Raw genomic sequence first — 13,549 nt, 5'->3', positions numbered from 1 at the left:
GCAGCCAAGAACAGTAATTAGATATGCAACTGATAATGCCCCTGGGCGCATTTGGACTAAATTAACTAAAAATCCTGTATCTCAGTTGTTTTTTTCAGACATCAAGAATGTATCAAGCTCTCATGCCATTTCCTAATTTGCTGTTCTGGCCCTTAATCTCATCTAAGGGATGTCACTACAGAGTGGTAGAATTCAGAAGTACAGGTAGTCCTTGGGTTACAGTAATTCCCTCAGCAACCCTGTTAAATGTTACAACAGCACTGAATGAGAAGGATTTATGATGGACCCAAAGTTCCTGCCATTGTCATGTCATGTGATTGCAATTTCCAACATTTCCCACAAGCTTCCCACAAGAAAGTCCACTTGCGGCATCACGGCATCGTCACATGATGTATCATATAGCAATAGCAATAACAGTTAGACTTATATACCGCTTCATAGGGCTTTCAGCCCTCTCTAAGCGGTTTACAGAGACAGCATATTGCCCCCACAGTCTGGGTCCTCATTTCACCCACCCCGGAAGGATGGAAGGCTGAGTCAACCTTGAGCCAGTGAGATTTGAACCACTGAATTGCAGATAACAGTCAGCTGAAGTTGCCTGCAGTACTGCACCCTAACCACTGTGCCACTTCGGCTCTTTCTCATGAATTTTTCCCTTTGCTAAACCGGGAATGGGTGTAGCCAGTGCATGATGCATCCAGCCTGCGGGCCGCGAGTTTGACAGCTCTGGTCAACAGGGAAGCCAGTAGGAAGTTGGAAGCTGTATTCATGTGAAGTCCTCACTTAATGGCCTGCGGCATTGTCATGGTTTAATGACAATAATAGGAACTGCTGGAATCATCACCATGAATAGATGCAGTCACTTGTCACAGTTTATGACTACATCACTTAGCAACTAAGTTCAAGGTCCCATTTTGTCGTCTTTTGCCAAAAGCACCAAAAACTGGTTCAATGACAATGGAATTACTGTGCTTGACTGGCTTCTCCATTCTTCCTCCATACTCTGGGTCCTTGATTTCCAAATGAGATGCAAAAGTTGCTCTCATCAGAAAAGAGGACTATGGACCACTGAGCAAAAGGACTTTGGACTACTGTGCTTCATTAAGACCAGGGTCAATGCAGCTGTCTACCAGGAGATTTTGGAGCATTTCATGCTTCCTTCTGTAGACAAGATTTATAGGGATGCTGACTTCATTTTCCAGCTGCCCACACTGCCAAAAGCACCAAAACCTGGTTCAATGACTGTGGGATTACTGTGCTTGATTTTCAGAGGTCCGATATTGTTCTATGTACAATCCTTGTTTTATTGATTGCATGTAATATTCTAATTTTCTGAGATGGTGGATTTGGGGTTTTCATGAGCTGTACGCCATAATCATCACAATTATGACAAATCACGACTTGAACTATCTTGCTTTGCATGTAATGAGTCTTATCTCATATATTAGTTTCATCTTTTAAGTTGCATTACTGAAATAAATGGACTTTTGCACGGTATTCTAATTTTTCGAGTTTTACCTGTAGACCATAGAGACCATAAACATTGTAAAGTCTTTTTTAAAAAAGTGTTCGTGTGTCTCAAGACGGATTTTACCAAATATGCTACTGGATCAAAAACAAACCATTTGTGTGAGTATTACAAGTAACTTGTGTTATGACAACAATTAGGATGGGATTGCTGTTGCTAAGTGATAACAGTCATATAAAGTATGAGGTCATCAATTAGCAATCTCAGGCAATCCGGTAGCCATGCTAACCTCAAAATTGGCAGATCTTTAAGTAGGAAGAGGGCTGGAGTCCCAGGGAAGGAGTATGGGGATGTTCCCTGCCCGGGGGGCGGGGGGGAGGAGGAAAGGGAGGCTGCAGAAGAGCCAATGCAGACCCTGTACAATTTGCATTGGAGACTGGGGGAACTGGGAACACTGGTGCAGGCCACATGCAAGTTAGGGAGTTAGTGTTGCAGAAGGGAGTTTCTATGCGGTTACCAGGGTGATCAAACAAGACAAATTATGGACAAGTCATTGCCAGCAGAGAATCTTTAACAATAACAGAGTTTTAAATTTTAACTTGAAATAGCCCATCAAGAGAGTCTAATGATTGTAAAGGTCATCCAGTTACTCAGGGAAGCGCATTAATTACATAACCAAATCCTGTCTCTACAAATAATATATGACTAGCTGTTGTTCTGATAAGGATTTTCAGACTAGCTAGCCCAGTGATGGCTTGCCTTTTTGTTGTTGGGTGCCAAAAATACGAGGGAGAGTGCACAATAGCATGTGCGCATGTCGGCACCCATAATGCAAAGCATACCTCCACATGTGCATGCACAACCCTCCCACTCGCTCTTCCCCCTCACAGGCCCACTGGTCACTTCCATGTTGAGTATTTCCTTCTGGGAACTTCCAGTACGCTGTTTGGGCCTGTTTTTCACCCTCCCCAGGCTCCAGAGACCAAAAATCATCTGGTCAGCATGCGCATGCATGCTTGAGCTGACCGCTCACGTGTGGGAAGATATGGCTCACGCATGCCATAGGTTCGTCATCACAGAGCTAGCGATTCGCTTTAGGAGTTTGGTTCCTCATAAACTTGGGGAAGCCTCCAAAATCTGGTGGATTAAGACTAGGAAAACCTGAATTCTACTTTGGGTACAAAAGTCAGCTGGATGACTTTGGCTACAAGTAGTCCTCGACTTATGACCATTTAACAATGGTCTAAAGTTACTTGGCCTCAGAAAAAAATGACTTACAACCCATCCTTGAAGTTACCTCTGCGATCGCAATTTGGATGCTTGACAACTGACTCGCATTTACAAAAGTTGCAGTGACTGGTGCGACACGCGATCATAATTTTTGGTCTTCTCAGACAGCTTCCAACAAGTAAATCAATTGGGGAAGCTGGATTTTCTTAACCACCCCACAATTCACTCAACAACCATGTGGTCCATTTAATGACCATGCTGATTTGCTTAACAACTGTGATAAAAATGATGGTAAAATCAGGCCCAGGCATATCATAACTTGTTTAATGCTTCTCTTAGGGACTGAAATGCCAGTCCCAATTGTGATCATAAATTGAGGCCTACCCAACTCTATGGAAAAAGTAATGCTAAACTACTTCCAAAAATGCTACTTAAAAAACTCCCTGGATTTGTATATATAATCATCAGGAATCAAGTCTGACTTAAAGGTGAAAGGAAAGAAAAAGAGCTAAGATTTTACATGTTCTGTGCAGCTAACGCAATGTTTTACATGGAAGCCAACCTGTATAAACTGGTCAGATTAAAGTAATTTGCTGCAGCACTCATGGGATAAAGTTAATTTTATCAGCAACTGTGAAAGCTCTCTTGGCTTTTAAGATGGGATTCCCTCCCCTCCTCTTCTATTCAGGGTGTTGTTTCAAAGTAATAGAAGTCCCACTGCTTACCATGGCAGCTGGGTACAGTGGTTCAGTGAATGTGGTTAAGAAACGGTAAATGATGTTTATGGAACTGGTGATGCCGTAGAAGGTCAGGGAGCCTGCAGCATAGTCCAGGAAAACCCCAATGGTCTTGTAGTAGTCACCACGCAGCACAGTCTGGATATTATTATGCCAGACAGAGAAATTCACTGAGTCCCACTCCAAGCACCATGAATAATTATTCCTGCCAATCAGATACAACATGCACGATTTTTCGGTCTTATGCCGGTAGCTGTAGGCAACACCCAGGCACAGCCAGCCGTTTGAAATCTCAGCCTCCCAATAATGGCAGCCCTCACAAAGGCTGCGGGTACCAAGCAGCTGGGGCCAATGGTTAAATCCAGGGATGGGTTTTGAATAGGTTTCCAACAAAATCCCCATGTTCAGCACGGAGTGAGTCTCTTTAAAGAGGAAGAGCTCTTCGTTGGCAGTGGTGGCATCAAAATTCAGGACACAATAGTCTGTTGCATGGTAAGGAAAAAAGAAAAGAGGGCAACATTAAATTTTGTCAGTCTAGATCAATCCACAATAAGGATGAGAATGCCAGGAAGATTTGAGTAGACTAGGAGACAGGATTATTTTTATTCCAACACAGGGAACCTTCATTTTTTCTTGAATACTACCCTCAGATACTGATGAACCTGGGAAATAAGACATAGATGCAGTCTTCAGTCATACTGTATTCCATATTTTTGCCAGCTGTGATCAGCCAGTGCAATGTAGCAGCTAGAATGCTACACACAGAAAAAACAAACAAAGATCAAGCCTCTACTTGACCAGTGCCTCACTAAGAAATGAAAACTTGTGTCGAGTAGAAAGATAGGAATAATAATTATGATCAGCCTAAATCAAACTACTGCAGGATGAAGGACTCTTCATTGAAAATCATGGACTGTTATCTAGCACATTCGTCCAGTGCTGTTTGATAGAGAGATGTTTTTCATCTTCCCAGACTAGGCTGACAAGAGTGCCTGGCAAAGTTACCCAACCAGTTTTGTGCCCAAGTAAGGACTAGAACAGAGATCTCCAAAATGGTCAATGGTGACCCCTAAATGAGATTGTGCAAGGGTTTATTATTATTATTTTATTGTATTATTTTTTAGTTATTTGTAGTACTGTTAGCTAATTTATTTATTATTTGCACATATTAAAATATGTGAGTTGATGAACAATCGGAAATTTCATGAATGGGTCAATGAGCTGAAAAGTTTGGAGAGCCTTCTTGCGCAAGGATGGTATACACTTACCTTTCCTACCAGTTCAGAAATGGAACCGTGTGTGCACGCTCGCACGTGCCACCTCCGTGCATGCGCACAGACTTTCGTGCATGCGCTTTTGGCAGAAAAAGAGTCTAAATGTGATACCATAGAGCCAAGGCAGGTGGGCAGGGCCACCCGTGGAAATCACGGGTGATCAGTGATTTCCACTATGGGTTTGGGCGAACCAGTCCGAACGGTAGAATATCTCTGCTCTTGCGTATATATAAATCTGTGTATGTGTGGAGGGAAATAGATAGGGAGTATTAGAAATAAATATTTTTTTAAAAATTAGATCCTGGTGTGGTTGACATGTCATACTAGGCGATTGTGTGGTTAAATGTGATCCCACTCATTGTGACTGTTAAATGGAAACTGTACCATAATAACTCATTGAGGGAGTTGTGTTAAGAAATGTAGTCTTAATATTAGTCATCATGATTATTCGCAAAGGGTAGCTAGAAATCAATATACACACATCACCTAAGGCTTGTGAAGGACCGTATGTAAGGGGATGAGAAAATGTATTCTGACATGCCATTTATGTCCTTCAATTCCTTGATTTGCCTTTTGTTTAGTTTGCTTGAATGCTGATAAGATGCGTAGAAGTAGAAAGAACAAAGCTTGTGAAAAGCTTCCCTTCAACTATAAACAAACTTTTAAAATCTGTAGTATGTAAGTACACACAAAACAAAATATAAATGGTTTAAAAAAACTAATACAAAACAAGATAGAATATAAAATTGAATATAAACAGAAGCAAAAACGTCCAAAATGTTCTAGAGTACTGCAGTACAAATGCATTTACACTTACTAAGCCTCCATTTTTAAGCAAATTGAACCTTGACCATACAGAATTATATTGCCCAGGCTTTCCTGATAAAAGACCATTTCAGAGGCTTAGAGTTCAGGAAGTGCAAAGGTATTAAATAGGTTTTTATGCCACTTCCTAAGCACAACAGTCCTCAGGAAGGAAAGAGAAAACAAAAGATAATTTATGTTGACAGTATGGCTCTTGGTATCCTCATATAGGTTAGGACGTCTGTGAACTATAATACCAACTGGTTCAGGGGGCGCCAAGATGAGAAAGGATTCCCTTCACATTTGAAACTCTTACCCATTTCAGTAGAGCTTCTGAGAAGACATTGAGTTCAGAAATTGTCCTAGCAATTGGAGGAACGAAAAGGGCTCAGCTAGTAGGGGATAGGGAGAGGGAGCTCAAGATGTCCTATTTAAGGACATAGCTTCTCCTGAGGGCTCATTGTCCAGGACTACAGAAGAACAACCTCTTTTAACAGTCAATAAATCAGAGGTGACTTTCACTCCACATAAAGGCAGGCAGCTTAAACCAAGTTTAAGCAAGTTGTCCATAAAAATATTTTGGACTGCAACAGACTTTGTGTGCCATACACAAACAACAAAAAAGTTCTTGCTGTGAAAAATAGACATCTGAAAAAAAGTCTTTTTCCCTATTGTTTCTATGTTGGGAATAGAACATTGTTCTATTCCCAACATAGAAATCTACCTTGTTTTTCTTCAGAATTATTATTGTTATTGTTATACTTTCACCCATCTATATATGCAGCTGGGCAGGAAGTCCACAACTTACGACCACAATTTAGTCCAAAATGTCTGTTGCTGAGACACTTGTTAAGTAGGTTTTGCCCCATTTTATGATCTTTCTTGCCACATTAGTTAAGTTAATCACTGCAGTTGTTAGGTTAGTAACACAGTTGTTATTTGATTCTGGCTTGAGGGATCCTTGGTGCTCTCTGAGCTTGCTTGTTTTTTGCAGATGTTTCATTACCCTAACTAGGTAACATCATCAGTGCTAGTAAGGAGTGCTGTTTGCTGTCAGTTTATATTCTGGTGGCTTGTCTGTCTGTGTGACTGGGGGCGGCCTTAGAGATTCTTTAGTTGAGCTATTTACTGATGACTCTTTGGCAGTTTCTTGACTGGGGTACTCCTTACTTGATTGTTGGTCTGAAGCTAACTTTGGAGTTAACTTGACCTCTGAGTGCTGATTACTGGTGGAGATATGCTGGAGTCCTTATCTCTTTTGGACTGCTTGATTGTCTGTTTTGCATAGTCTATAGATGCTGTGAATGTCTAAGTGTTTATTGAGTGCCAAATTCTAGAAATACCTTGGCATTTTTGGACTTGGCTTGGTCTACAATTGTCTCATTTTCCCAATTGAAGTTATGTTTAACAACGGACTATATGTTGTGAAATTAAAGATTTTTTTATCATGTCTTCTGATTGCCAGTTGGTATTCATGAATGCATTCAGTCAGTCTTCTGCCTGTGGTTGTTACAGTTCTTACATTGTATATTGTAGATGACTTTTATTTTTTCTTCTGGGGTTGCTGGGTCTCTTGGTTTGCTTAGGATGTTTTGAAGGGTTTTAACTGGCCTGTGTGCCACGCTGATTCTCCTGTGTGCTGCTTGGAGAGTCCAAGCATGGGTTAAACTTAGTCTATTCACCCAAGGACTGAGTTGAAATTCTTAGCCACGCCTCCTCTCTTCATTGAGGTCCAGTTCAAAAATTCAGTCCAGCCCAGTTCGGACATGTTTTGGGGAGCTCCTCAGTCCTTGTGCGAATAGACTGGGACTCGTCTTAGTTAGCATAGGATTTCTTATTTTTGTCTTTCTTCAAGAATTGTGCTAGGAAATACCTTCGAGCCATTTAAAATAGCTGGTGAAGCTTTTGGGTTTCCAGGCTCCTTATCGCTGTGGAGCCTGCGATCGTCAGGGTATTTGTCTAGCGGTGGCTGGCGAACGCGGGGGAAGGTAGGAGGCTTCCTCTCCCCCCAGCTGTCTTCTCGTCCATCAGCGGCTGCCAGAGTCCTCAGCGGAGGCTCCGGCTTATGCCTGACAGCTCCCTGAAGTTCTAAGAAGCAGGGTGGCCATTTTGAAAGCATTTTTCACATGCTTTTCACATCTGGTCGTTTGCCATGCTTTTCCTCCCAGCCCGCAGATTGCCACAAGGGAGTCCTTGGCCTTCGTTCGGGGCTCCGGCAAGGCCTCCTCCCTTAGAATCACTTCATTGCTGCCTAGGAGAGTTTTGGCCGCCTTGGTCATACTCCTGTCCCATGGACATATCTGTGCAGCGCACAGCAGCTTTCAGCTCACGCCGGTGCCAGCCTACTGCCTGAAGAGTCTCCCTGAAGAATCGTGAGGAACAGACTTTGAATTTATTGAAGAACACCATGGCTGACAGTGGCAAGAGGGTGCCTGAGGATCATCCTGTCTCCTCGCTGAAACACAGTAGGCCAGACCCTCCTGAGGTGGAACAGGGCAACAAGGGCACCAGGGGAAAGGGAATCCCTAATCCCAGAGGCAGCAAGGCCCTATCTAGAGCTGAGGCCTGTAGACAGAAGGCCCTAGAGAAGACCTTTGAAAGGGCACGAAGGCTATCCCTAACCTCTGGACAACCTTCATGTGATCCAAGCCCCTTATCTCAAGGGCAGGATCCTCCCCCCCCCCACAACCCCCTCCACCAAGGGCCATATCTCCCTCATTGGAAGATGAGGAATCCCAGGCTCCCTCACCTGCAGCCACTCTGGGTTATCCAGATTCTTCCTCAATGATTGAGGAATCTCTTCCCTTTGAGTCTGCCATGGTGGAGGAAGACCCTGATCCCTTAGGGGGTTCAGACAGGGGGAGGGCAAATAGACCTGCTGAAGACCAGGGACCCAATCTGTCTGTTGAAATACAGAGGGTTATTGAACAAGCCATAAAGAGGGGCATTGCTTCTGGAATGAATAGGAAAAAGCAGGCTTCCAGTAGCTCCTCTGCCAAATCTGGTCACAAGCCTGGCCAGAGTGGGCAAATTCAGGCACCTCCTTCCCCAGGCACCTCCATTGCCATGGAGGAGTCTGTGTTAGAGGAGGAGAACATTGGAGAACAGGAGCTCTCAGAAGATGAGAATCCTATCCCTGATAAACCTGCCTTCTCTGGATTATTCAGGCCTTCCCTTTTTAAAGCTATATTGCACAAGACGAAGGCCTTCACCCAGGAAGGCACCCCCATTCAGGGAGCTCCAACCACCTCTGGGGCTCAGGACCCTAAAAAGGGGCTATTCAAGGAAGACGCTCCTGGGCAGGACCTGGTTCCTGTGACTGAGTTGTTTGTAAACATGATCTAGCACCAGTGGGTGCAGCCTGGGTCACTGACCAACCCCAGTGGGGCTGACAAACATAATTTGGATGATATTTTGAAGCTTCCGCAGGTGGAGGCTCCAGTGATATCTCTCACTTCCAATGCTGTTCTACCGGCTGACCTCCTTGTGGGGCTCAAGGCCAAAGATAAAAAGGCTGAGAAAGCATGCCACAAGACCCACCAGGCAGCTGCTTGCTCTATTAGGGCATCTACAGTGGCTTCATTCTTTACTAGAGCTTCATTGCTTTGGCTAAGGCAGTTGAGAGCGAATCCCCCCTCAGAGGTTTCCAGATGGATGCATGAGCTTAACAAAATTATAGCAGCTGTGGAGTATTCAGCTGATGCTTCACTCAATGCTGCCAAATTCGCCTCCCGGACTCTAGCTTCAAATGTGACCTCACGACGTCTGTTGTGGCTTTGTCACTGGCAGGTGGATGTGAAGTCGAAATGGAAGCTTGCTTCTGCCCCCTTTAAGGGAGGACAATTGTTTGGTGACACATTGGACAAATTCCTAATTGAGACCAAAGATAAACAGAAAGTGCTTCTGTCTACTGCCCGGAAGGCTGACAGGAAAAACAATTCATTTTTCCGAAAGCAGTCCTTTCGGGGGAATGACAACTCGGGTGTGGGCCCCTCCTATCAGAGACCCTACCCCCAGGACAATGAGCATAGCCAGGACAGGTCATTGTTCAAGATAAGGGTCGTCAGCAACAGACTTTCAGGCACCCCTTTCGTGGCGGTTCAAACAACCGCTCCTACCGTAGATCCAAGTGACCACCACCGGGATCCTCCCATAGGCGGTCGTCTTCAACTTTACGCCGCCCAATGGGAGTTGATCACTACGGACGCTTGGGTCCTCAACACGATCCTTGGAATTCCTCTCCCTTCCCCCCGTAACTTCATCCACTGTCCAGTTCCCCCTTCCCTCCCCAAAAGACAACGCATGCAGGCAGACATCTTGCATCTCCTTCAGATAAATGCCATAGAACCAGTTCCCGTAGAGCAGGAAAAAAGGGGGGGGGGGTTCTACTCCATACTTTTTCTCCTCCCCAAAAGCTCCAGGGGGTGGGGGTGGAGGGCCATTCTGGATCTCAAAAACCTAAATCGGCATCTGGCCTACAAGCGTTTCAAGATGCAATCCTTACAGACCATCCTGGGTTGCCTCAGGCGAGGGGACAGGTTGACCTCTATCGACCTGAAGGAGGCCTACCTGCACATTCCAATACGCAAATCCCAAAGGAAGTTCCTCAGGTTCCACTACGACGGCAAACACTACCAATACAGAGTTCTGCCATTCGGACTTTCATCAGCACCAAGGACTTTCACGAAGATATTGGTGGTGGTAGAGGCCCATCTTCACTCATGCCCAATACGTCTACTCTGTTACCTGGACGACATCTTGATCCAATCAGCGTCCACCAACCAAGCAATCAAAGACGTGCAGGTCACCATCTCCACCTTGCAGAAACACGAGTTCTCGGTCAACCGAGAAAAACGGTAGCTGACTCCTGCACTTTGCATCTTACATCTAGGAGCACTTATAGACTCCGACCGTTGTCAGGTGTTCCTGTCACCGGATCGCAGATGCAACATCATCAGCCGTGCACAGGAGGCAAGAGTAAACCAGTTCGCCTTCATTGTGTCCCTATCATAATTTCTTGGACTCATGATTTCGTGCATAAACATCGTTCCCTGGGCACGGCTTCACGTGAGAGAGCTGCAATGGTTCCTCCTGCCCATCCAGTGAGCAAAAGCCAGCAACTCTCCCAGATGGGTCAGACCCTGATGACGGAGGCGGAGGCCTTAGATGGTGGGCGGAGCGTCATCTGATATCCCTGTGGGCAGATCACATCTTGGGAGTGGACAATGTGACAGAGGACTGGCTAGGTTGGACGATCATCGACAATGCAGAGTGGTGTCTTCACCCGGAGACCTTCCATCAACTGACCATCAGGTTCGGTCAGCCGGTGGTCAATCTGTTCGCTAGTCCAGTCAACTCACAACTCCCGAGGTTTTTGTCGAGATATGCCACCTTGCAAGCAGAGGGGACAGACGCTCTGAGATGCCACTGGCCCAGGGGTCTTTTGTACGCTTTCCCACCGCTGCTCCTCATCCCACAGCTGGTTCGGAAAATCTTGTCGGAGGAAGCGGAGGTTCTCCTGGTAGCACCTCACTGGTCCAGGAGATCGTGGTACGCAGACCTTGTCAGTCTCTCCATTCACAGACCATGAAAGATACCTCAGGAGCTACTCTCCCTCAGCCAGGGGGCCATAGTGCATCCGGATCCCAGCTGGCTCCAGCTGGCTGTCTGGCACTTGAGGGAGACCTCCTGAGGAAAGACAATTTATCTGACAAAGTCATTCGCATCCCGACATCCGTCTATGACTCGGATTTATGACACTACTTGGGTGGCTTTCGCCTCTTGGTGTAGGACTCTAGACATAGTGCCCACTTTGGCATCCATACCGCAGCTGCTGGACTTCTCGCAGGCGGAGTTGGACAAAGGCTTGTCACCCAACATCCTCTGATAACAAGTAGCAGTTCTTTCTATCATTCTTGTCAGACATTCAGCTGTTTCTTCAGGGCAGCACCCTCAGGTCAGGAGTTTTCTCAAGGGGGCCTCCAATCTGTGCCCTCCTAAGGTACACAGGTTCCCCACTTGGGACCTTCCACTTGTTCTGAGGGCTGTGACCAAGACACTATTTGAACCTATAAGTTCCATCGGTCTTCATCTCCTAACTCTGAAGACAGCCTTTCTCATAGCAATTACATCAGCAAGGAGGATGTCAGAGTTAGCTGCTCTTTCCAACTGTGAGGACTTATGTGTTTTTCATGCTGACCAGGTCACTCTCTGGCTAGATCCAGCTTTTATGCCAAAGATTAACTCTCTGTTCCACAGATCGCAGGAAGTGGTACTTCCCAACTTCTGCCCTCACCCTCAGCATCCCAAGGACCGAACTTTGCACAAGCTCGACATTCGGAGAACGGTTCACTGCTACATCAAGAGAACGAAGGAATTCCGTCACTCCGAATCCCTTCTTAGCTCCTTTCAATCAGGTTCCATGGGACGCAAAATCTCACCGTCCTCCATTGGTCGGTGGTTGAGGGCTTGTTCAAACAGGCCTACCAGCACCAGGGCAAGATGGTACCACCTACACTCACTGCTCATTCCACACGGAGTGCGGCCACCACGGCCGCATGGGCGACACAAGCTCCTGTGGAAGAAATCTGCCGAGCGGCTACCTGGTCGTCTCCGACTCTGTTTATTAAGCATTACCGTATTGACTCCTACACTGCAGCAGAGGCGTCCTTTGGGAGGAGAGTGTTGCAAAGGGTAATTGCGACTCTGCGCACCCTGGATGATCATGTTGTCTCCCCTGGGACCTCATAGCTTGTGTATGTCCCATGCTTGGACTCTCCAAGCAGCACACAGGAGAATGACCATTGGCTTACTTGAACGGTCGTTCTCTGGGTGCTGCGGGAGAGTCCAATTTCGCCCTGGGGTTTGCTTCGTTCCTCATTTATCAGGCGTCTCAGGCTGCTCGGAGTGTGTGGGCTATGGAGACGTCCAAAGGACACTTCAAGATCACAGTCCATCATAGTCTATGCCTTCGTTTTTGAACTGAACCTCAATGAGGAGAGGAGGCGTGGCTAAGAATTTCAACTCAGTCCTTGGGCGAATAGACTGAATTTAATCCATGCTTGGACTCTCCCACAGCGCCCAGAGAACAATCGTTCAGGTAAGCCAACGGTCATTCCATGTGGTTGTAGTAGTCTGTTGGTGGTTTCTGAGATATTCTTGATGTATGGCAGTGTAATTCTTTTTAGGGTTTGTGTTGGTTGTGCTAGATTGGGTTGAGTGGTCAGGGACTTTTTGATAGTTGTGTGGGTGTCCATTTTGTTGGAATGTGTTATATAGATGCTCCATTTCCTTTTTCTGCTGTTCTGAGTTGCTGCCCTGTGTTTGGGCTCATTTAGATAAGGTCCTTAGAGAGCTTCTGTTGTGGGAGGTTGGGTTGTTGCTTTGGTAACGGAGCCCCTGGTTAGTATGAGTGGGTTTCCATTTCACACTTATGACCACTGCAGCATTTCCTCAATCACATGATTTATATTCAGATGCTTGACAATGGATTCACATTTATGACAGTTGCAGTGTCACAGGGTTATGTGATCCCCACTTGCGACCTTTAGACAAGCAAAGTCAATGGGGAAACCAGATTCACTTAACAACTGTGTTACTATTTTAACAACTGCAGTGACTCACTTAACAAATGTGGCAAGAAAAGTGGTAAAGTAAGGCAAAACTCAACAATTTTTTCATTTAGCAACATAATTTTTGGTCTTAATTGTGGATGTAAGTAAAGGAGTACCTGTACCAACCTGTACCCACTTGTCAGATACAGGTATATACAGGTATCTGACAAGTACAGGAGTACCTGAGTTTTTTTCAAGAAAAATCAGGAAAGTCCAGTTACCTTTTTTTAAAGCACCTGTGGGACATTAGTCACACTGACGTTTCCCTTCCTTTGTCTTAGAAGCAGAACAAATCAGTATTAAGCATGAGTGTCTTTCCTAATAATATTATTTTAATTTTCTAGTATGATCAAACTAAAACTGATTGATTTCCCTAATTTTCTATGTTCTTTACCTTTTGCACAACAACCCTGAAATTAGATT

General features: G+C 45.2%; 1 protein-coding gene across 2 annotated transcripts in view; it reads right to left on the bottom strand.

The window, feature by feature from the left end:
* Positions 1-1,461: 1,461 nt before the first annotated feature.
* The window catches only part of LOC116503241 (E3 ubiquitin/ISG15 ligase TRIM25-like), a 42,298-nt gene continuing 30,210 nt past the window's right edge, over positions 1,462-13,549 (bottom strand). For both annotated transcript variants that reach the window (XM_032209509.1, XM_032209508.1), the window contains one exon: positions 1,462-3,917. In XM_032209509.1, coding sequence (XP_032065400.1) covers positions 3,379-3,917 — 539 coding nt within the window. In that variant the 3' untranslated portion in view covers positions 1,462-3,378. The remainder of the gene's footprint in view (positions 3,918-13,549) is intronic.

Source organism: Thamnophis elegans, chromosome 2, assembly GCF_009769535.1.
Source record: "Thamnophis elegans isolate rThaEle1 chromosome 2, rThaEle1.pri, whole genome shotgun sequence".
Lineage (NCBI taxonomy): Eukaryota > Metazoa > Chordata > Lepidosauria > Squamata > Colubridae > Thamnophis > Thamnophis elegans.
The sequence above is the reverse complement of the archived record's forward strand: the minus strand, read 5'-3'. Positions and strand labels throughout refer to the sequence as shown.